This window comes from Brachyistius frenatus, unplaced genomic scaffold, assembly GCF_029030835.1.
Source record: "Brachyistius frenatus isolate BFR_SWC_R1_liver_20210118 unplaced genomic scaffold, ASM2903083v1 Contig_34, whole genome shotgun sequence".
Lineage (NCBI taxonomy): Eukaryota > Metazoa > Chordata > Actinopteri > Embiotocidae > Brachyistius > Brachyistius frenatus.
Window position 1 is genome coordinate 24,231 of NW_027210633.1, and position 23,805 is coordinate 48,035.

The 23,805-nt window shown below is 44.5% G+C and overlaps 1 protein-coding gene across 3 annotated transcripts in view; it reads right to left on the reverse strand.

Annotated features, from left to right (window-relative positions):
* Positions 1 to 23,805, reverse strand: part of LOC138622034 (cell adhesion molecule DSCAML1-like) — a 53,531-nt gene that overhangs the window by 6,400 nt on the left and 23,326 nt on the right. The window contains exons 4-26 of one of the 3 annotated variants that reach the window (XM_069700473.1): positions 17,113 to 17,259; positions 16,743 to 17,021; positions 15,277 to 15,552; positions 14,674 to 14,970; positions 13,633 to 13,905; positions 12,563 to 12,847; positions 12,256 to 12,375; positions 11,985 to 12,161; positions 11,202 to 11,401; positions 10,490 to 10,586; positions 10,246 to 10,374; positions 9,984 to 10,151; positions 9,795 to 9,865; positions 9,234 to 9,474; positions 8,133 to 8,279; positions 6,781 to 6,936; positions 4,846 to 4,985; positions 2,110 to 2,263; positions 1,452 to 1,569; positions 1,164 to 1,327; positions 964 to 1,062; positions 552 to 740; positions 29 to 316 (exon numbers count right to left, since the gene is read on the reverse strand). In XM_069700473.1, coding sequence (XP_069556574.1) covers positions 29 to 316; positions 552 to 740; positions 964 to 1,062; positions 1,164 to 1,327; positions 1,452 to 1,569; positions 2,110 to 2,263; positions 4,846 to 4,985; positions 6,781 to 6,936; positions 8,133 to 8,279; positions 9,234 to 9,474; positions 9,795 to 9,865; positions 9,984 to 10,151; positions 10,246 to 10,374; positions 10,490 to 10,586; positions 11,202 to 11,401; positions 11,985 to 12,161; positions 12,256 to 12,375; positions 12,563 to 12,847; positions 13,633 to 13,905; positions 14,674 to 14,970; positions 15,277 to 15,552; positions 16,743 to 17,021; positions 17,113 to 17,259 — 4,215 coding nt within the window. Of the gene's footprint in view, positions 1 to 28; positions 317 to 551; positions 741 to 963; positions 1,063 to 1,163; positions 1,328 to 1,451; positions 1,570 to 2,109; positions 2,264 to 4,845; positions 4,986 to 6,780; positions 6,937 to 8,093; positions 8,280 to 9,233; positions 9,475 to 9,794; positions 9,866 to 9,983; positions 10,152 to 10,245; positions 10,375 to 10,489; positions 10,587 to 11,201; positions 11,402 to 11,984; positions 12,162 to 12,255; positions 12,376 to 12,562; positions 12,848 to 13,632; positions 13,906 to 14,673; positions 14,971 to 15,276; positions 15,553 to 16,742; positions 17,022 to 17,112; positions 17,260 to 23,805 lie in introns of those variants that run through there. The other 2 variants (XM_069700474.1, XM_069700475.1) reach the window with 2 other exon arrangements.

A 23,805-nucleotide genomic window follows, 5' to 3' on the forward strand; every position in this document is an offset into this window, starting at 1 on the left:
ATATGATAAAAATGTAGGACACACTTACTGCCATCGTAGTCGGTCGTAGCGAACTGGGAGCTCTGGTTGCCACACCCGGCGCTGTTGCAGGCCTTCATTTTGAGCTCGTACCAGGTGGCCTCGCGCAGCTCGCTGAGGAAGAGCTGAGTGGTGGAGTTGGCCTTGAGGCTCTGCCAGGCCCAGGTGCCTTTGGGCCTGAAGTCCAACATGAGGTCAGTGATGGGGCAGCCGCCGCTGGTCCAGCCCTGCAGGTTGAGCCCTGCGTGAGTGGAGTTGATGTGGGTGAGCAGCGGCTGGTCTTTGTTGAACACGGGCTCTGGAGGAGAGACACACAGAACAAATATATGCAAGGCTCCATTCATAATGACATAAAAACTGAAATTAAGGATAGAAAATGCAAAAGTCAGATTTGTCAAAATCGGCCAAGAAAGAAACAGACCGAGCGTCGGTCGTTATACCGTTGAAATAAGAAATTGTTAAGAAAAGGTCTGTTTAATGCTTCTTCACTTGTTTTCCAGCTTCACTGCAGCCATCTTGCTTCCACCCCTCACCTCTTCCGTGCGTCTTGGCCTCAATGATCTCGCTGATGCGCCCTGAGCCCACGCTGTTCTTGGCGGCCAACTTGACCTTGTACCAGGTCCCGCAGCGGAGATTGTCCAACCTGAAGGAGCGTTCGCTGGAGCTGATGAACACGTCCCTCCACTCCTCTGTGTTGTCCACAGAATATTGCAGCACGAATCCTGCAGTCACACAGCACAGCTTGATGTCAAACACAAGTACTTCACAAACAAAGCGTACTCTGAAGGAGCCTCACTGCATCTGTCGGACACCAGGGGGCAACAGTCAGCTGCAATTATCCACCGTCAACTCTAACTTTTTACCCAGAAACATAAGCTCATTGTACAACTGACAGTAAGAGAGCGAAGCTCACTGAGGAGGTGGGCAGGCTAGTCAGGGGATTACCTCTGATGGAGCTTCCTCCGTTGTCTCCAGGGATCCAGGCCAGGGTGATGGAGGAGGTGGAGGTGGTGGAGACAGTCAGACGAGGCTGGTCAGGAGGAACTAGATGTACACGCAGACAGTGAATCAGCAAGAGAGCAGAAACGCCACAAAACAAACAGGCGCTCTGTTCCACTCAACTAAAATCTTCTGTTTCTGCTCACCTTGCACCACCAGATTGACTATGATGGTGTCAAAGCCGAGGGTGTTCGTGGCCGTACAGGTGTAGTACCCAGAGTCCTCTGCTTTGACTGAGCGCAGCACCAGTGTGCCGTTGGATAAGATCTGCCGCTGACTGTCAGCCGTCACAGGAATGGCAGAGTCCTCACTGATAAAGAACAGTCAGGTAGTTAACAGTCTTGTCTGTGTTTTTTTTCACCCCTCAAAAGCAGCAGCATGCGCATAAGCAAGTCCTGATTCGGACTTATAAATGGTGCGTGATGAGCTCTGACCTGTCTTTGGTCCATTTGATCGTGGGGGCGGGCTCTCCCACTGAGCTACAGGGCAGACGCACTTCCTTCATCCAGGGTGTGGTCACTGTGCCGCCGAAGGACAGGATCTTAGCTGGGACTGCACATAAGGACACAAAAAATGTATGATTAACTTAAATCTTTGAAACAAACTCTTATAATAAATACACCAAGACAAAATAAAAATCCCTAAGTTATGTTAAGGTCGTCTGTCTGCTCTTTGGCCCAGCTTGCCTGAGGGGAAAGGCCTCGTCTTTCTGCTGAATGAATAAAAAGCTGTAGCGCTTTAGTGAAGCCCCTCCTCAAACCTCTTAGTGTCAGTCTATCTTTTCTCCATAGATCCTCCCCTCTATCGATTCTCGCCCGCTACCTTGCTCCCCAAGGGTCATTTTACTGGATAGGCCCTGTTCATCACCACATAATTAACAACAGTGTTTCTTGCAACACAGCCACTGCTCAATCAATACTATGGCTGTCAATCAATAGCGGAGAGCGCAGTCAGAGAGAGAAGGAGAGAGAGTGATGAAAGCGATCGGTGTACTGGAGATCACGTTGCCGGGTTCATAGCCATCTTTAAAACACTCTGCTTAATAACCTTTGCACAAGTCTTTTTACCCTTCTCCTTGCCCGGAGGACCCACCTTTCCCAGCAGGCTCCACTGTGACCTTAGAGCTGATGTTGCCGCGGCCGGCAGTTGTCACGGCTGCAGCCCAGATGTGGTACTGTTTACCACGGGAAAGGTGCGTGATACGGTAGAAGAGCATCTCTGGGTTGGCCTCGTACTCGCTGGGTGCCTGTGACAGAGGGCACGCAATGTCATGTTAGCAAAATGTGGTCACAGTAACATGGACAGGCGGTAAGAACTCTACCAGACTAAAGAAATGTTCCAAGTTATAGAGCTCAAATGTGCATTGAAAGAAAACAAAGTAAGAAAAGGTTAAGCATTAAGCATTAAACATTAAGTTCTCCTCAAGTGTTTAAATGGAGCTCAGACATCATTTGTTTCATCTGCTTCTCCTGTTGTGACGTATCAGAATCTTCTCCGTAAAAAAGGTTTTCCTGTTCTTACTAAGTGTCCAGAGTCATGTCAGTATCTGGAAACAATGAAAAACTTAAGCTTGCACTGAAAAACAATGAAGGGAAAGCTAAACACTGTTTTAAACTTCTTAAACTTTTTTGCTTTATGATTAATGATATTATACTTAGTTGTTTTTTTTTAATTTACAAATTAAGGCCTCGCTGGTTCTTGAGAGCCCAGCTGATACTGGATTTGGGTGCCGGTACAGAAACCAATATTAAGAAGTAAATCATTCCAATATCGATATATTGATTGAAATGTGATTATCAAACACTTGTGACAAAGATATCTAATGGAGGCAGGATATTTTACAGTTTAATGATAAAACAACTTTGTCCAAAAATGACATCAGTCCTCTGAAACAGCGAACTCTGATGGGATTGTAATAATTTCAAATAACTTTAAAAATAAAAAAAAATAAAAATTGGAACAATTTAGAAATGACCACAAGCATCTTTTTCCGCATTATTATCTGTAAAATGTTTTTATATTGGAAAACCTATACGCCGATACGGAATTATTTGTGAAATTGGCCACCTGTTCAATCGTTCATGCTTTGTTTTCTCAGCTATGAATGACCTATTTATGGATTCCACTTTTGTGTTCATGTGGATTGTGTTGTGAACTCATTGATTTGAACAATTACAGAGTTACGTGATAGTAAATACGGTCACTCAGGTGATTGCTGGCATTAATTCTGAAACCATAGAGGAGTTTGACTGTCTTGACTCAAACAACAATGAAGGGAAATATCACATCTGCACCCATTTGGTTTTTAATATTATTTTGACAAAAGTTAAATGTTTTGAGTTAGTGGCAGCATTTTGCAGGACAAATTAAGTGTTATATTCCATAGTTCAAATTAATGTGGCAATTGCATTTAACAATTTGATAATTAAAATATATTAAAATGAGATAATATTTATATAGCATCCTGATTGAGTGTGCTTTTGGCCTTTTATTGTTCGTATTTTGGAACAAGACAGATTAGACCATTCAATATATTTGACTATAAATTACCGACCGCAAAATATAACATTATTTTAGACCCGGATTAAATGGATTAAATGACTGTTTTTGTTTCCTGTGGATGTATTTTTTCCCCCTCCAAAACACCAAACTCTCTGAGAAGGAACACATGCACCTGCAGGCACACAAAAACACACATAACACCGCACGCAGAAAAACACCGTGGTCTGTCAGGATGATCCTCTCGTTCTATCTCTTTAATCTGTTCATCGCTGTGTTCATCTTCAATTCCTTCACCATTTGCTTTTCCAGCTTTTCCCTCTTTTCCTCTATCCCTCTCCGTCTAGCTCAGTGGAGAGGAGAGGATGGGGGGGGCAGAGGTGTGTGTGTGTGTGTGTGTGTGTGTGTGTGTGTGTGTGTGTGTGTGTGTGTGTGTGTGTGTGTGTGTGTGTGTGTGTGTGTGTGTGTGTGTGTGTGTGTGTGTGTGTGTGTGTGTGTGTGTGTGTGTGTGTGCAGGGGGTTCGAACATTCCTCCAGCATCGTGGTGGTGTTGTGGTGATCCAGGGAGTGATACGGGGAGATAATGAAAAGACGGACAAAAGCACTCTCATCTCAATGTGACTGATACCCTCCCCTGCTCCTCCCTTCCACCCTGCCTGTCTCCCCCTCTCCCCTTCTCTCCCTCATCCCTCTCTTTTCCTCTCATTTCCCCTCGGTCTCTCCCTACCTCTAATGGTGTGTCTCTTTTTCTCTCTCTCAACCTCCTCTCCCTCTCCCTCTCCCTCCTCCCTGCCCGTGCTCATTTACATGGCACTCATGCACAGAGAGGGAGGAGTATTTGTGAATAATAAGAAAGTGAGATTCTAGCCTGATATCAGACTTCACCGTGCGCTGGTGTTTGTGTGCACATGATCTAACCACAATTGAAATGCTGCACGTACGTGTATAAATAGAAAATGTTGAATTGCGATGTTTCTCTCTCTCTCTCTCTCTCTGTATGTGTGTGTGTGTGTGTGTGTGTGTGTGTGTGTGTGTGTGTGTTTCTGATGCGGCAGTGTGCATGTGTGAGCTTGTTCCCCGCCTCATTTGCATATCTACGTCTCATCACGTTGCCAAGACAACCTCATCTGTTCATCTGGGAGGGCAGGAAATAAAGCGATGGTGCAAACACAGTGAAAGAGAGAAATGCGGAAAGATGCACACACACACACATACAGGTGCAATTAATAATGGTGTTTAGAAATGAATCAGCTCCATTGGCAGATTTTTATCAAGTTAAACATTTTCCACTGGCCCCTAATGAGTCACGCCCACAGAGGAAGGACTTACCGGCTGTAATGATCCGGGACTGGAGCAGTAGATGGTGTACTTGCGGATAACACCATTTGGTTTTTGAGGAGGTAACCAGGACACAACCACACTGCTCGGAGACGAGGGAACTGCCTTGATGCCAGCTGGTGGACCAGGAACTACAAAAACCCAACAAAAAAACCCTTAGCAACATCAGCAGTGTGTGTGTGTGTGTGTGTGTGTGTGTGTGTGTGTGTGTGTGTGTGTGTGTGTGTGTGTGTGTGTGTGTGTGTGTGTGTGTGTGTGTGTGTGTGTGTGTGTGTGTGTGTGTGTTTGTGCGAGTGCGCGCGCTCGCTGAGTGTTGGATGCCTATTAAAGTGAGCAGGCTTGTTTGCAGATTGGTGGTCTTATCCTGCTCTAAGCTGCTCTGGGAAGGACTTGGAAGAAGTCCCTTTGGGTGGACGGCCGTGACATATGTTCACTCAGACATTGGTCAGCAGTTCTGACTCTGTGACACCCAGAGTACTCTTAACCCTCAGACCCACAAGCAGATTAGACATTAGTGTCTGATCCCCTGTTAGCCACTTCAGCTCGGCACCGGACACCACTTAATGCTCTGATTACAAGATAAAGGCACGAGAGGGGTTTAAAGAAGGATGCACACTTGACAAAAACACATCAGGACACTGTGGAAGGTGAACAATGATGCTTTTGTAACATTGGTCTTACAGTATAGGGTTCACACTATCACGCCCATTCAATCCCCGCCATAAATATAGCTCCAGCCTGACAGTGGGCCTCATCTGGGGTCCACAGAAGGAGGCTACCACAGTGTAAGACTTAGCCCTGTAAATCCATCCCCCAATTCTTCTTTTTCTTCTGTGAGGCCCCCCGATCCAGTCACTCAACCCGCTTTATACCCTCAGACTCCTTCACCCTACACATGACATGAGCAGGGGTGGAAACAACACCAGCTCAGAAAGGATAGCTGTAGCTAGGGAGGTTTCAAAAAGAGGGAGGCAGGGATGAAAGAATGGTGAGAATGATCGGTGCAGTTCCTGTGGGAGTGTTGATGGTGGCGGCGGCAGTGGGGAGGAGCAGAGGAGGCAGTCATCATTATCATAACTGGACCGCCATGTCAAAGTAGGAGTGGCAGTAAGAGAGGGAGGGGGGGGGATTTAAGTCCCATCTGGTGCCCAAAATCTGCCCAGGACTCCAGACAGACAGACAGACAGCCTGCCACACAGCCAGCACGACCCAAGTGATGATGAGGAGCGAACAGCCCATCTACATAAATACATTATGCACTACTGTGCCAATCAGAAGGGGACATGTCACAGTAAATTGCAAATACACTCAAATAAATACAAATACCAGTCGAGCAGTGCATTTTAAATTGGCTCAGAACAAAAGATTGCTGGCTATGACATCGCTATTATTTTTTGATTCCTTATTTGTTGTCAGCCAAGAATAGACTGTGGTCATCTTTCTATCTCTGCATCTTCAGCCCACAGGCCCCTCCTCCTCCTCTATAAAGAGACATGGATCTGGCTGTAATCCCGCCTCCAATGGTGTAAGCACAAAATTAATTCTCTCTAATCCAAGGGAAGTTAATCCCTATGCCTATGGCAAGAGTGCGGGTGGAGAGGGTGCGGGCCCAGGCTGACTGCTGACTCCAAGATGCTATATGCTCCAAGAGAGCACCCCCCCCCCCCCCAGTGTCTCCCGCCAGCCCTCCCTCAGCCCTGAGCCATCGACCCAAAGCCTCTTAATTCTCATTAGCACTGCTAATGGAGCTTCCCAGCATAAATGAGCTTTTGTCATGGGTTTGAGATACAACCCAGCACCCTTTTTTTTTTCTTTTTTTAAATCGACCTCCCTCCCATTTCCCATCTCCAAAACCCTTTCAACCACAGCCCTGTGGGCAACTGTGCACACTTTCTACATATAAACAAATAAATAAATTAAACTTACGATCTTCACGGGTTTGGATATAGAGGACATTGCTGCGGACCCCATCTCCTGCTTGCGTGTAGGCCAGCACCTGGACACTGTAGTTGGTGAACTTCTCGAGCCTTCGCAGCTCCACCTGTTCACGTATGGTGGTGATATTCTGCATCTCTCCCCATTCTGAGGGACAATAGGAAAGGAAAAGTTGTTGCAGAGAGGAGTGGTTATGTAGACGGGCAACACAGACCAACTTTGTCTCCTACAAGACACATTTATATGTGACTAAATTGCTTTGCCAAATACGTTTTGGAGGGAATGTGATTACTGTCAGGATTACATGGCAGCAGCAAAGGGTCTTTTCTATATGTTCTTTAGGCTAAACTTTACTGTAAAAGTAAATGTTGACACTGACAGTGAATGTTCTGTATCGGGTTGGAATTTGTTTAAAACATTTTTAATACTAGTACCTCGACTTTCATACCAGTTCCTGAACAATACTTTTTTTAAATCTCTTTAATAAAATCTGTTTTAAGGAAAAGACAATTACATCAGACATCACGGTAAATATTGAGGGAGAGTGTAACGCAGGTTATTTTCTGTAGCTACAATTTACAAATGTCTTGTAATAAGTATGTGGCCAAAAATTAGTTTGAAAAGAGAGAAATTAGTTATTTTATCTACATGGGTGGGCCACCCAATTAGAACCTCTATGTGGGAAACGTTGCACTGACCTTCACTGAGGAGATTTAATCCTGCGTAAGCGTTGCAAAAGTTATGCGTGTTAAAATGAAATCGTGTTGGCGTGGTTATAGGCGTGGTATCCAAATTTGTTACCGAATGACAAATCTTTTCAATCGTATTGAACCAATTTGGTTGGCGACACAGAAGTTTGGTACCAACCTGTAGTTCTGTTTGTACATTTTGCACTGGCAGTAAACATGCCAGTTAATTTATATGAACGCTCTCTTCTTATGTTTATGAAAAAAATAATAGATGGACATTTCTACAGTCATATTGAGCAAATCACAATTTGTTGTATGGAAAATATTTTTTATAGGAGACAGGGTTGCACAGACATCACAACAACACACACAGACACTCAACTTCTGCGCTGTGCTGTCACCGATCGTCGGCATCGATGGTCACAACTATCTAAGCCTTGCACATAGAAACGAGGACAAACGTGGACAGATTCAAAGATACACGGGAACTGAAAGTGCTTTATGAGAAAGGTGCGGACTCACATTAACACATTTTGACTCGCAACACTGACGGAGGTAGGTGAGTAGGAGGAGGGGGGGGTTGGTGAATTTTAGAATGAGATAGGTGATAATTACTCTGCATCGGCCACTGGGCCTGGCCCCCACAGCACCCACCTCCGTCAGGGAAGAGGGACCAAAACACAACCCGGTAGCCTTTCAGCACACCGTGCAGCGTCAGCCGTGGAGGCTCTGCCCAGGTGATTACCGCCTCGTCCGATGTCACCGAGATTGCCCGCACGTTCTGCGGCGGCTCGCTGGGCACTGGAAAGGGCACAGTGTTCGTGTTAGTGCTGTATCGTTCAAATCTATGAGTATTACGGTTGTATTAATCATTTCTACTTGTTCAAAATGATTGGTCAGAGGCCCTGACAAATCTAGCATGGCAGCTGAAGCTCTGATAATTATTGATACCTCAACCTCACAAGCTACAGAAAATCTCTGCTGAAATAAATCAGTCAAATGAACTCAAATTAGCTCTGAATAGCTCCTTGTTCACTCAGAGCTTTTAGAGAGGAGAGGAGAAGTACTGGGGGGTTGATGGAGGGTAGGAAGAGCACCCGGATAGCAACATGAATAGTAAAACAGCTACATCTAAGGGGTTAAAATGCAGATGAGGAGAGTGGAGTGAGCTGAGATGTGGAGGATAAAACCTGGAGGAAGACAATGTTCATCTGTAAGCTAATTGCAGTTGTAGGGGCAGCTTCAGACTACCTGCTTGGGCAATTACCATCACTCTGGGTGTCTATCATTACTCTCCACTCAGACAGGAACGGTCCATTGAAAAGTATAAGAAATAAAAACGCATAAAATAGACAGAGGGGGGCAACAGACAGGAAGAAGAGGAAGGTAAAGAAAAGGAGAGGAAGAAATAAAGGAAGTAAAGTGGGCAGACATTTAGAGAGTAATGGGTTTCCTTGTTCATCTCTCGCTCTCTACCAGCCTAATGAGGGTGCTAATTAAAGTAGAGAGAATAATGGGGGATGTGCTGAAAATTCATTTCATTTCGACCATTTTGTTTTGAGCACGCGTGTCTACATGTCTATATGGATGTTCTCTGCATTCATTTATGTTGCTTAAATCGTGCTGACTAAATTACTTGTGTTTTTGACAAATCAAAGTCTCACTGCCCTCCCTCATTTCCTCCCACGCTCCCTCCTACACTAAGTCTCACGGTCTCCTCTCCTTCATCTTCATCTTGCCATCTACTTTTCCTACCATCTTCTAGCGTGGTGGCGTTGATCTCAGTACTGGATGGGCCTGTCCCAGCTCTGTTGAAGGCCTGGACCACTACCCCGTACTGGGCAAACTTCTTAAGGTTGTCCAAGGTGTACACTTCACTGTCCCCCGTAGCTTTCATCTCCACGATGCTGTACTGGCCGTTGCTCCCCGGACCGTTCTCTCTGTAACCGATCTGATAGCCTCGGATCACCCCGTTCTGCAGCTCCTTTTTAGGAGCCTGAAAGGAGAAAAAAAAGTTTTATTTTGGAATTTGCCAGCAATAAGTACAGAAATACCTGCAGATATACAAACAAAAACAAAATTATTGAATGTTAATAAAAGCGTGAATTCACATTCGTTCCTCATTTAGGTCCACCTGAACTCAAAATGTGTCATATACAGTTAGTCAGTTTTCAGTGGTTGTTTTTAGTTGGTGTATATTTAAATGAACCATTGTTTAGACAGAGGGGCAATTTCAGTTTGTGATTTCAAGTGATTTGCAGAAATAAGGACTGTGTGATCATAGACTCCGTCAGTAGTAAAAAGTAGTGATTTTACCCTCCATGTAACTCGTATGCTCTGGGATGTCATCGGTTGGAGGACTACATCCATCGGTGGCCCGTCAGGTGCTGTTGAGGTCCAATAAAGTATTACTTTAGATATGCATAGCCTCATTCAATACTGACAGAAAAGAAAGACACAAGAATAACAGAAGTGTTAAATTTCGAGGAGAAAACAATCACGTACGTGCTTCCTCAGTGCTGATTGTGAGCTCTTTGCTCGGAAGGCTGCGGCCAATCTTGTTGTAGGAGTACATGCGGATGCTGTAAACGCAGGCTGGGTGCAACTCTACAATGTTTGCCTGGTTGTTGGTGGGGGAGATGTTCCTTGTTGTGTACATGTGATCCCAGGAGTCTGTTAAATATGGACAGGTTTTTGATTTTTTTTTTTTTTTAATCCTTTACAATCTCCTGTGAAAGGTCAACCTTAGGTTTATTGGGATACCTACCTGACTTGTTCTTGTACTCAATGTCATAGCTGGTGATGATGCTGTTGCCATCAAACCTTTGGATCCAGCGCAGGTTCATGCTCCTGTCCTTCACTTCCCTCACTTCCAGCTCTGGGGGATCTGGTGGTTCTGTGTGTGGATGGGACCATCACCACCATTGGACATCTCATTCTGTAACCTTTCACCATGAGGCTGCCTATCTGTAGGACGTTTGCGAGATATGTACAGTATGTTGTTGAAATACCTTGCACAGTGAGTTGGATGAGCCCTCGACCTTCTCCATAGGAGTTGATGGCATGGCAGGAGAAGAAGACAGAATCTCCCCGCTCAGCTGGGTTTAGCTGTGAGCATCAGCACAAACAGAAAAAAAGCTTACAATGTGCCACAAAATATACAGAACACAGACAACAGCAGGGGGCACAAATGATTCCATAGTAATACAGAATTACAGAAGTTTGACTTAATCCTACACAAGTATGATTTGTAAACCTGACATCCCCAGTGCATAAACACTGAGAATGGACTTTACAGTCAAATAAGAGACATCTAGTGTCCTGCATTTGAACTTATGATATGAAATATATTTGCATATTAATAGAGTCTGGCATTTTTAATGAGTGAGAACTATTAGATGTCATTTTAAAGATTTTGTTTACAAGATAATGAATTTTTTGGGTGGAAAAACCACATCAGACACAAATTACTATTAAAAGTATAGTGTTTTATATACAGTTGAAAACATTTCTGGAGACTAAAAACAGGAGGAAACTGCTAGCTTGGCTGTTTCTAAAGGTAAAAAAGTGCCTACACGTCCTCTAAAGTTCACTAAACAACAAGAAATAACATGTTAATTAGTGAGCAAATTAACACAACATCTACACAGCATCAAACAATCCCACTCAGTTTTGGTGTAAAGGCATTCAACTGAGGTCAGGGTGTGATATTCTGTGTCGGACCTTTAGGGTGGAGATGACTTCATCCCCCTTCTTGTTGATGGTGATGGAGTAACGGGGGTTTCTCTCTGCGTCGATGACTGTGTCCCCTCTCTCCCAGCGGATAATAATGGGCTGCTCGCCCCGCGCGGTGCAGTTTAGCTCCTTCGTCTGGCCCTTCCTCGCCATGGTGGTGTTGGGGTGGCTTGTGATCATGGCAGGAACTGAACAGAATCACAGACACATGTCAGTGTGACGAATAGTATGACATGGAATAATAAGATGAAGGATTGGGGAAGTGGTATTGGAAACTGATGATATATTACAGATGTATAGACATCTCTTCCTGCCCTTCGCTCTCCATTTTCATTTCGTGCTTCAAGCCCCACCGGGCTGCTTACACTACCTCCTCCCTGTCTGCCTCTTCTTCTTCTCTTCTCCCCATACTTTTTCTTTTTCTTTTCCTCCTCCTATCTTCTTTAGACATAGATTATTGATTGAAGAGGTTCCTGTGGTTTTGTTCTCATCATTAATTCACTAGCTCTTTTCCCCACCAAACATTCAGGAGCACACAGACCGACAGCCAAAACACATCAATCAATAGCAAAGACACCCCCAGTTAAGGGTGTGCAGGACAGACACGAGGTATTGCCATGTTCAGTGGAGGCCACACTAGCCTGCGGCAAAAGTGCATCTTAGAAGAGCCGATTCCTCTCCACAAAGCTAAGACTCCTCTCTGTACAACCCAAGAGATGTGCTTATGAAGGGAAGAGGATTCACGCCAAAGAGAAACTGATTGACACTCACTCTTGACAGTAAGGATCATGCTTTTACTGATGTCTGATCCCACACCGTTGGAGGCCTGACAGAGGTAGTACCCTCTGTCGTCCTCAAGAACGTGTCGGATGAGCAGAGAGCCATTTGACATGATCTGGATGCGGCCAGTTAGTGGGACAGGATGGTACTGCTGGGGGTTTCCTACACCTGCAGGACACACAAAGCAAATGTACAGTATGTCACTGTTGTCATTTTTCCTTGTTATTACTGCGATGTCATCAGGATGATGTGGTGTTTTTACCTTTTGCATGTTTCCACATGACTTTTGGAGGAGGGTAACCCTCCACAGAGCAGTTGAGGACTCCAGCTTTTCCATAGATACAATCCTGGTTGTTGGGTTGCACCACAAAACGTGGTGGCACTGAGAAACAAAAAGATCCAATTAACCGAAATGCCGAAATGTAACAGATAAAAAAAATCTTATAGTTAAAGGCAGAAAATGTAAATGTGACTACAATAGCCGTACAATTCTCAGTTCAGTCTTCACATTAGATAAACTGTTTTAGTTCATCATCGCTACGCCGTTTTTCCTTCGCTCAATCCCTCACCGGTAACAATCAACTGTCTTTCCCAGCTGACTGTGGCAGCAGCATTGCTGGCGATGCAGGTGTAGTTTCCGTTGTGCTTCAGTGTGACCTTGGAGATTTGCAGGGAGCTCATGAACTCTTTGGTCTCTATTGCGACGCCAGAGGCGGAGCCTGGCACGATGAGCTGGCCGTCTTTGTGCCAGGTGATGCGTATGGGCATGTCCCCAGATGACACCACACAGGCGATGTACATGAGCTTCCCCACTGAGGTAGAGGGGATGTCGAAGGGCTGGATGAGGGGTGGCACTATGGAAGAGAGGAAGAGTGCAGAGAATCAGTGGAATAAAGGCAGATAGATGTTTAAGAGTGGCAATGTGGCCATCTGGAGCAATGCTAAGAGAGAGAGAGAAGGTCATTGGCCAGTGGGCCCCTCTTTGCCACCCCCCCTCTCCCTCCCCTCCCCTTCCCCTTCAGCCCCCATCTCCTGCAGCCCATAATAGCTGCTCTGGTTAGAGTCCAATTGGCAGGGGGAAGTCATTCCGTTGCCATAGCAATGGAGGTTGAGGTGGGGGTACTACAGCTGAGACATCTGGGGGATTTAATCTAGGCTTCATTATTATTCATCTAATTAAATCAGAGACACACTCGCATGCAGGCACATGCACACACCCTTAAACACCTCTGCAGCTGCCCTACTACCATCGTTACCCCGCTCACAGACTAAACAAAATATAGACACAAACATCTATCCCAAAAAACATCACAATGAAGTTGCACTTGTCAACTTTGCACATTGGCGTTTTTAAATGTCAGTGACCAGGGACTCTTATATCATGTAATCTTTTTATTTTTTCACCAACGCGTTCCAGTTTTTTTTCCCTTCTGTTTTCAGTGACATTTTATATATTAGCTTTGCACAGACCGTCATCCATTAACAATGTAATATTTATAATGGGGAAAATCAGGTAAAACTACAGCACATCCCAATCAGCCAGGTGTATCACTCTATCTCTATCGCGGCCTAACTCCCTGCTATGGAACGGTAAGATGGGTGTATATTTTGCAAAAAAACAACTTTTCTTCACACTTACCTTTGACAGTGACATGAACAGTCTGGTTGATTGACACCTGGGGCTGGATCAAAACACTACACAAGTAGGTCCCTTCGTCCGCGCCCTTCTGCACGTCCGTAAGCCTAAGGGTGCCGTTCTCAAACACCACTTGACGATGATTATCAGGCAGCTGCATGCCGTCCTTCAGCCACTTGATGGAGTAGTATGGGTACCCGATCACGCGGCACGTTATGTAGGTGTTCCTGCCCGCCACTGCGGTGATGTCTCGCATGGGTCTAATTCGAGGTGGACCTAGAGACACAGGGAAGAGAGGGGAGGGGATGGAGGGAGGAGACGGAGAGAGACACAGACGTCGGAGAGAGGGGCAGATGAGGTGAGGGAGGTCATGGCCGAGTAAGGGGTCAGCCACAGAGACAGGAGGTGAAGAGATAAAGGTTGAGGGATAGAGTGATTGGGGCAAGTTGACAGGTGGAGAGGGAGGTTAGTTATGCCCCCTTTACTAAAATCCGATTGAGGATATTTGTTGATTTTAGCCTAATCAGATATTCTGTGTATTTGTCTAGATAGATCCAGATAGATAGGGAGGTAGGTAGCTTAGTAGATGGATAGATTGACAGGTAGATAGATGGTTAGATAGGTGGATTGATGGATGGAGGGACGGGTGGATAAAATAGATGTTAAATGAATAGATAGATAAATGGATTGATGGATGGATATAGATGGATAGATTGACAGGTAGATAGATGGTTAGATCGGTGGATTGATGGATGGAGAGATGGGCGGATAAAATAGATGTTAAATGAACAGATAGATAGATGGATGCATGAATAGATAAATAAATGGATAGGTGCAGAGATAGATAGATAAATAGATAGACAGACAGGTGGGGTTGATGGGTAGAAAGGTTGATAGCTGGGTAGATAGATTGAATGGTGGAGGGGTAGGTAGGTTGATGGCTAACTGTGTGATATACAAATGGATCTATGCTTCTCACTAGCCCCTGTATGTTTGTATAGAGTCAGGTGTAGAGTGCATTTATATTGAAAAGCAGACAGGCACCTCTTACGTTTATGCGCGCTTGGTACTCGGCGCTACCGGCCGAGTTGCGTGCGACGCAACGATACACTCCTCCATCCCGAATGAGCGGGCTGCTGACGTTGACGTGCGACACGGTCAGGCCATCTGACAGGGTGTACTGGCTGGTCTTGTAGGTGGAGTCTCGCACCACAGGCTCGTCATCCAGCGTCCAGGTGATGGAGGGGGGCGGGGCTCCTTTGGCAGCACACATGAGGGAGAAAGGCTCGCCAGGGTTCACCACCCGCTCGCTGAAGGAAGACACAATACGAGGAGTACCATCTGATAGTAGAGAGAGAGAGAGAGAGAGAGACATGACAAAAAAAAGAGAAGGACATAAAGACAGTCAGAAGTTCTGACGGAAAAGTCGAATTCTGAACAAATTAGATTTAGTTATGTTTATGCATCCATCTCTGCCGCATTTGAAGCCAAATCATTTTGAGGATATGTGTCTGTGGAAAACAAGTTATGCTCTAGTACCCAACGAAAGAATGAAAATCTACAGTAAAAGAAGAAGCTTTCAAAGTAGAGACTGAGTTTTATAGAATCTGCACTTGTTTACTTCCCCGACAACCTCTGTCCACATACCCTCTAGCAGAATAATGGAAAAGTCCTGAGCAGTGTGGCCCTTTCGGGAAGCAAAGCACTGGTAGGCCCCAGAGTGGAACTTCTGTGCAGCGGTGATCTGCAGGGTGTCGTTGTGCTGTCCCTGGATGGAGATGTGCTGGTCGGGGACGATGGGCTCCGTGTTTCTGTACCAGGTGATGGTGTATTCTGGAGAGCCTTCCACAGTGCAGGTGAAGAACAGCGTGCTGCTGATGCCCGTTTTCAGATTCTTAGGGGACAATGTCACTCGTAGTGGATCTGAGAGAAGGGCGTGTAAAGTCAAAAAGCATTTTTCTTGAACACGTGGAAGAAAACTGTCAAACATCCAATTTCTTTTTGTACGTTTATATATTTTCAGCTTCATATCGGCTATAAAAAATATAATTATTATAATTTACAGGTAAATTCTTGAATGGGTTTCTGGTCGTAGATGCAAGGATTATATTTTTCCAGATTTGTAAATACAAATCTTTCATTTATTTCTTTTTACATTTTGTGACCGTTTTAGTTTAAAAACATCAGGATTTCTTCATCGATTTATGAACATCTTTCAGTGTTTTGTCGAGTTTAAAAGGATCAAAAAATTTTTGCATCTCCTAACTCACTCTAAAATCATTAAACCGGATTCAAAGCATGACACATGGATTCATGCATCCAGTAGGCGTTTACATTCACGAGAGAGCACAATCAGCCGTGGTGACTCAATCAGTTCGACGCACTCATTAAAAAAGCAGCTGGAGATATCTCTTCACATCTCTGTCCACTTGTGTGTAAGTGTGCCTGTGTGTGTGTGTGTGTGTGTGTGTGAGAGAGCGAGTGTGTATTTACGTGTGTGTGTGTGTGCGCAAATGTCAGTGAGCAATAAGGCAGCTGGTGGTGTATGCTGGGGGGCATCGCTGTGCCCCCTCCCCCACCCCCACCCACCCTTGTCAGAGTCACAGAGTGTGCTGCCATGATGTGCCCACTGGCAAAGCCTACCGCCGCTCTATTCTCTCCCTCTGTCTCGCCTCGCTCCCTTTGTTTCTTTGTATACTTTTACACAATGCACACTTATCTCCGCCGCTCTTATTATCTTGTTATTACACTGTAGATAATGTCATTCCGGCACTGTCTGGATGTCTGATCGGCCCTTGTGTGACCCCTCATCTTTATCTCCGTCTTCCTCACACTCCTGCTCTCTGATGGTGAACGGTGCTGGCAGCTGTGTTACGGAATCAGCCTCAGCGAATTATTGCCCTGTCTCTCTTTTTGAGGCCTGATATGATGGGGCATTATACAGCTCACACACATATTTGTAACAGACACACTCGAAGTGTGACTTACATGAGTCTGTGTGCCTCAAACCAAAAAGAATGGAGTTTATAAATGTGTCCGTCTGGCAGGCCGACTCACTGAAAAGACAGCGTGGGAGTCTGTCAGGTTTGTTTGTGGATGTCGTGCTCACACACCTATAACGTGAAGCTGTCCGGACACTTCCTTCGAGCCAAAACTGTTGGTGACCTCGCATGCGTAGCTCCCGCTGTCCTCCTGCCTCAGGTCGCTGATGGTCAGCCCTGTCAAACGCCGTGTCCAGCGGGCATCTGAGGGCAGCGGGCGACCATCTTTCAGCCAGCGCACGGTGGGACTGGGGTAACCTCCCGCTGTGCAGGGGAGCTCGATACTCTGGCCTGCGTAAACCTCCCCTGCTTGGAAACTGTCCAGGATGGTGGGTGAGGACTCGTTGGGGTCTGGAGGGCAGAGACAGGGGTTAAATTTAGGTCAAGACAGAGAGAGCTATAACAAAGAACAGAAGTTAACTGGCAACACCAAGCTGCTCACCCATTACAGAGAGCCTCGCTCCATTGCTTTGCCGTGTCTCGCCGCTGTACTTATGCTTGGTGATGCACCGGTATGTGGAGAGGGCATCCTCTTTCTGAACATCAGAGATGTAAAGAGCCCCGAAAGAGGTCAGCGAGAACCTGTTACCTGAGGAAGACACATTGAGCAAAGACCAACATTAATTTCCCAAAGAAGAGCTGATGCCAGACAGGAACAACCAGTAAAAGATTCCATAAAGGGAAAAAAAAACCCTTCTCATACTTGATGACTGGTTGTACTTGACTTGAAGATGATCACTCTGGTACAAAGCCATTGTGGTCATTGCAAAACCGTATTCTTCTCAGAACAAACAGCTGCCTGAACAGTTGGCACTACCTGCCTGATGGTGTTGCCTCCCAAAACCTGGCACTCTTTCAAGTCCTGGAGGACACACAGCGGTCACTTTCACCATGCATAGACAAAGATTAGAAAGATTTACTGGCTCCCTCTATACACAATGTATAGCTTTTATGCACCACACTCTCCTCACCAAACCATCCAAGTGTTCTTTCTCTCGAGTAGGTTTCACAAAATGGAAGATCGAGTGTGCATCATTTGTTTCAGTCTCGTGAAAGAATTTAAATAATCCAAAGTTTTCTTGCTGTGTCCGGTGATCGGACGAAGAGGGAAGTCAGTTTGCAATGAGAACTTGTCCGTTTACCCAGCTGTTATATCACATTGTCTTTCTTGCTTGCAGGTACACGTGCACACACAAACAGTGTCTTTCACTTTCAGTTCATGTTTGCTTTTGTATTTTCTTGAATCCCACGAGTCTTATTCCTAAATGTCCATGACGCCCATTTGGCCAATTCTCCACCGAAAACCTCTATTTAAATCAATGCTTCTCATAAAATGAAGGGGTATCTTCAGTAGGTCCCTCAAAAGCATTTTACTGAATTCCTTGAAAAGAGTATCATCATCGTTGGTGACATCATGCTTAAAAACTTTAAGTCATCACATATTTTTCAATAATTTCTATTAATTAAAATTCTCTCCACTATTAAAAGGAGAGGTTGATCTCACGATATCTAATGCCCCGCCCCAGCTTTCTGATTCAAGAGAAAATACATCCCTTTAACGAAGCCATGCTATTTTATGGGACATTTAAACATCATGTCCAATAGAGATGAACTCACAGCTTACTGTGAGTGTTTCAAAATGGCTGTCGCTGTGCAATAAGGTAAGATGAGGTTTGTCTGCATTCATTATCACCTGTGTCTTTTAGCATTCAATCTACAGGCCAACAGCTGGGTCGGCGGCTTTCACATGCACCTGTGTGTTTATCAGCATCAATATTTTATCTCCAAGGCCTGTGTTTGTCAGAGTCTCTCCGAGAGTTGAGCAGATCCACTGAAGGTACCAGATACGGGCCGTGCCATCGTGTTTGACCCGAGAGGAGGCACAGGCTGCAATTTCACAGCAGCCTTTGTTTGCCCCCCAGAATGAAGCCTTACAGGATAATGAGCACTTTAAGAGCGCTACTCCCACAACACCGTCGACTTGCCTGTCACAACATTCTGACATAGGCAGGAAGAGAGAGAGAGAGAGGGAGAAAGAGAGAGAGTCAGCTGGATCTGTCAAAGCCACACTTTCTGTCTGTGTCCTCAGCAGAGGACTGATTTCATCCCATCTGCAGCCTCTGAAACGAGGCTGATTACACAATACACATCGCATTATTCCCCTCGCTATCTGTCCATCTTAACTGAGTGGTTTGGTCACAGAATCCGTCTATCTTTAGTCCAATCTCGTCACGTCTTTGTGTGAACCCTCGCAACGTCTGTCTCACCCGTTTCCTCTCACTTTTCCTCACTCTGTGTGTCTTGCTCTCAGTCTCTAAGCAGAGTGGCAGACGGAGTAAAATATTAATTGCTCAATCCTAAATCACTGCTCCCTCAGCTTTTATTCATGCTGACTTGACTAGATAACGAGAAATGGAGCCAATGTGCATCACACACACAGGCGCACACACACATGCAGAAATGCATGCATACAGGCAGTCTGTGGAGAAAACAGATTTGGTTGTTGGTGTTGCTTTTTTTTTTTTTTTCCAGTTGTGTCTCCTTCATATTAAGTATTGAACATTTTTATAGAAATCTGCAATTTGTCCTCAGCTTGAACCCATCCATGTATACTGAAGTGTATAGGAATTTGTGTCAATGTGTATGTCTTTTTTTAATTTAATGTGGAGGAAAGAGGAGGTGGACACACAAACTGAGCAGATGAAGGCCCAGTTTGGGATTGAAACCCACTGCAAGTTTTATGTTTTTAAATCGGTATCTTTTCATAGCTGGGCATTTGTTTTGACATAATACTAAAGAGGACCAGTGGATAAAAACATGGGAAGATCTCACGGATCCTTAAAAAAAAGCTCTGAGGGAACTGCTTAGAGGTTAAAGTATTTTTTATCAACTGTAAATGATTCTTTAAAGAGTCCTTTCACCCGAAAAGAAGCTCTTTGAAAGAAGCTGCATTGCCTAGAGGATGGCGACATTGTTGGATCTCGTATGAGTTTGGTCAGTCTCAATGAGATGCATTCATAGTAAAAACGGTGTAAAATTGTTTTTGATTCGCAGATGCAGATGGGGTCCAGACGAGGACTATTTTAATCTCCATCTGTAACTGCTGGATCAGGAAAACTATTTATATTTTTTGATGAAAAAAACATTCTAAATGGCATGAAAGGCGCGCATTTAAAGTGTGGTGTGTACTAGTTTTTATATAAATGTACCAATATATAGTAATAAACAATATTTTAATCAGAAACATGGCTGCAACAAAATTAAAAATTAAACAAAACTAATTTGTTTTTCCTCTAATCAAAAACCCTCCCAGATCTTTTCCAGATTTTGTTTTTACATTTTTGAAAAATTCAAATGGCCACTTAAAAATCTATGGGGCACAATAACCAGACTCACATATACTCAGTTCAAGTCTGCAATTTTAGGCCTATAATTGTACCCTAATGAGTGTAGATAACAAACAATAATTCAAAGCTAAATCAAATTCACAGACCCACGAGCAAGGCATGTCAAATCTACCTGCTCTGGCTGACAACTTGGTGGTGTTTTACAGGGCTGCTATCCTGCGACTGTGTGTACTCTAACTGCATGCTCTTTAATGTTAAAAAAAAAAAAAAAAAGGGGGGGGGGGGGGCATTACTCAAATGAATGTCCCCAGAAAGCCTCTCTTGTGTAATAAAGGTTTGCTTTCACTTTTATTTTTTTTAATCCGAAAAAAATGCCGGCAGCCTCACAGTCACACAACAGATCCGACCTGCTGCTATGACAAATTCCAAAGAGGAGGAAATAAAAAGGGAAAATAATGGAAATATAAAGAATAGAATAGATAATAGGAAAAAAAAGAAGCATGACACAGTCTATAAATAGGATATATACTGTAGCCCATGTGAGGCCATATGTATGTGTGTGTGTGTGTGTGTGTGTGTGTGTGTGTGTGTGTGTGTGTGTGTGTGTGTGTGTGTGTGTGTGTGTGTGTGTGTGTGTGTGTGTATGTTTGTATGTGCACAGTGCGAGCGAGTTAGAAGCAGCCTCATTTTCTCACATGCAAATGAAGGCGTCGGCGCAAAGATAACGAGGCCCATATTTCTACCTCCTCAGTGGGGCCATTATTTATTGATGTTCTGCATCCCCCCCCCCTCTCTCCTCTCTCCCCCCTCTCCCTCCCTCCCACTCTCATGCTTTCTTCATCCTCTCCCTGTTGCTAGGGTCTTCTCACTGCCATCCTGGTACGATTTCGGTGTACTTTCAGCAATTATTAAAGCACGCCGTGTTTACAATCATCGAGGACAAAACTGTGAAACCCTCGGTGTTGTGTGTGCGCAAAAAATGGTAATGGCAGACTGGCTGTAAAAGTCAGCTAAATTAATAATATAAAAAAGTAGTACTATGAAGTTGCTAAATATAGCTTTTCAGATGCAAGTAGCTTGTATCCAATCACAAATATGTGAGTGAGTGGTTAGGATGCTCACACAACATGGGTGCAAATAACCATAATCAGAGAGTCGCCGGTTTGATTTCTAGCTGGTTGGATCCTTACAGCAGGACATTCCTGTTATATTTGCCCATATTGGCTGTCTGCCTACTCTGCAGCTATCTAAATCAAATTTAAAAAAGCTAAAAAATTAAAAAAAAAAAAAGCTTTATGAGCAATTTCGAGATGGACTTCTCTACCTTCGAAATTAGCTCTTAGAAGTGAGTGTTACCTACATGCTTTAGAGGGGCAAATTTTCACCTTAGCTTTTCCTGTGTACAAAAAAAATACTAAATGAACTGTGTGAACATGCAGCACTCACGGCTCTGAGTAAAAACAGTGGCGCTCCTCTGGGACTTCCCCGTATGGACCCCATAATCAGTTTCGAAAAGGCTAATGAGCTATCGAACTCACATCCCTGTTCTCCTTCTGGCAGATCACTACAATCTGATCCCTGGAGTCTTCGTCTTACTCAACACTGTTGACTGTCAAAGGCAGCGGGTCCCTTACCTTGCAAGGCTTTCCCAGTTAAGTGAAGGTTAGTGCTCGTTATGATTACTATAAAGCAGTGAGAAAATGTGCGACAGCAACAGAAGGTCAGAGGTTGTACTCCTCCACAAACTGACAGCAGTGTACATTCTCAGAGGATTACAGGGACATTGATTTAAAACTGATAAGAAAAGAAAAATGGGAAGGACTTTCACTGTTCATTTCATGTGTCACTATACTGAGCGGAAATATCTACCTGATCCTTTAAATTTGAAACAACCTTCACAGTTGTATTACACAAACACATAAAGTCACATTTTGAAGGGTTTGTGTCTCAAGTAAATAACAATCCTTCAAAAGAGGAGACAAAGTATAGGAAAAAGTTATTTCGAGATGAAACATGATTAAAAAAAAACTAATGTATTTGATGAGTGCAGCAGTGAATTGATGTAATTGTGATAATAGACATTTTGTCAGACTTAAGTCCTCCTGTGTACTAGCAATGATAACAGTGCAGACCTCCCTAAAACCCACTGACACCCACAAATACACCTGCACATACAGCACATGCATGTCAAAGCTTTGTTCGTCAATTTAATTTGTCAAATGAATTTTAATACTTGGACTAATTTTGAGTTATTGAAAAAAAAAAGAAGTCGATATTCAGAGTTTGACTTAAGAAAAATCACATTCTGTATCTCTGCCTTATACCTCTTCCCCTCAACGGCAAGTCGCGGAAAAGAATTTGAAAGGAAAGTGAGAAGACAGAGGGGAGGAGGAGCAGATCAAAGACTTGTGACTGTCACAGAAAGAAGACGAAAGAAAGAAGAAAAAAAAAACGCAGCATATTCTGGAGATATTCTCTGCAGTGCTGGAATATGCTTGGTGCTCACAAATGCAGACATGCTAGGCACACACACACACACACACACACACACACACACACACACACACACACACACACACACACACACACACACACACACACACACACACACACACACACATAGAGACACCTACCAGGCTTAAAATAGGGCAAAAAAATATTTCCCTGTTGGCACAAAAAAAATAAACTATGTGTTATAATTAGCACCGCAGAGTCAGTGAATGGCAGTAGTCCAGTTTTGCAGTAGAGGAATGTGTTAAAGCAAAAGATGGGCATCGCTGACTGACTGAATGAGGAGAAAGAAAAGGGGAAAAGCACAGGGAAAAATGGAGGGTAAATGGAGGAGGAGATAACAGTCCATGTCTGTGTTCTCCACTCCTTTCAAACCTTTATGCAAAAAAAAAAAAAAAGGGGTGTTACATCTATATTCAAAGCGAGAGCCCACTCCACCCTCCCTTTGCTCTCTCCCCTCTCTCTGCTGTGTACATTAAAAGCCCAAGTAGAAGCAGGTGTCAGCCAATTAAATATATACACTTTCCTGGCTTTTATTCTGCCGCACACTTACTTAACATCTATGAATGGCGCCCTCTTAACTCCTTTCAATTCACATTCAAAGCAGGTTTTATTGGCACAACTGATGTGTAACAACTAATTGTGCAACGGGAGCCCACCCTGCTGCATCTTCTCCATAAAAGAGACTTTGTTAACACGACCAAACTGTTCAGACGGAGCATGAGTCAATCTGTCAGTGAAGACTAACACCGCATGAGCAATGTCCGAATCGCAGCATTCAATTCTCTCTTTTTTCCCCACTCGCTTCTTTGTCACTTGTTCATTTTCTGGAAGGGGAGGAAGAGGAGGGGAGGTGGCGGTGGAGATGCAGGACGTTGAAGAAGCCGCAGCTCTGTCATGTTTTCATTAAAAAGCCACGCTTCACTGTCTAATCCTAACTGCTGTCCTCTTTCCTAACCAATTCTGACTGCTTACCTCATCTTTCAATCACGTTCTCCCTGCCCTGCCCCTTCATTGCTGCGTTACGCTGCGCAGCGACTCACCGTGAGCATGTTGGAAAGTTTTGAGGGAGCCAAAGTGAGGAGAAGACGAAGGTGGAGGTTGGGGAGAGGCGGAGAGAAAAGGGGGGATGAGACAGCGAGAGCAGAGTCCAGTTTGCACTGCGATGGGACCACGTCTCTTCTGCTTCACTGGCTGCGCTGTCCCAATTTGCCCTGTGTGACTTTAAACAGTAAACACTGGGGGAGGGGATGACGCGGAGGGGCCTATCGAGAGCC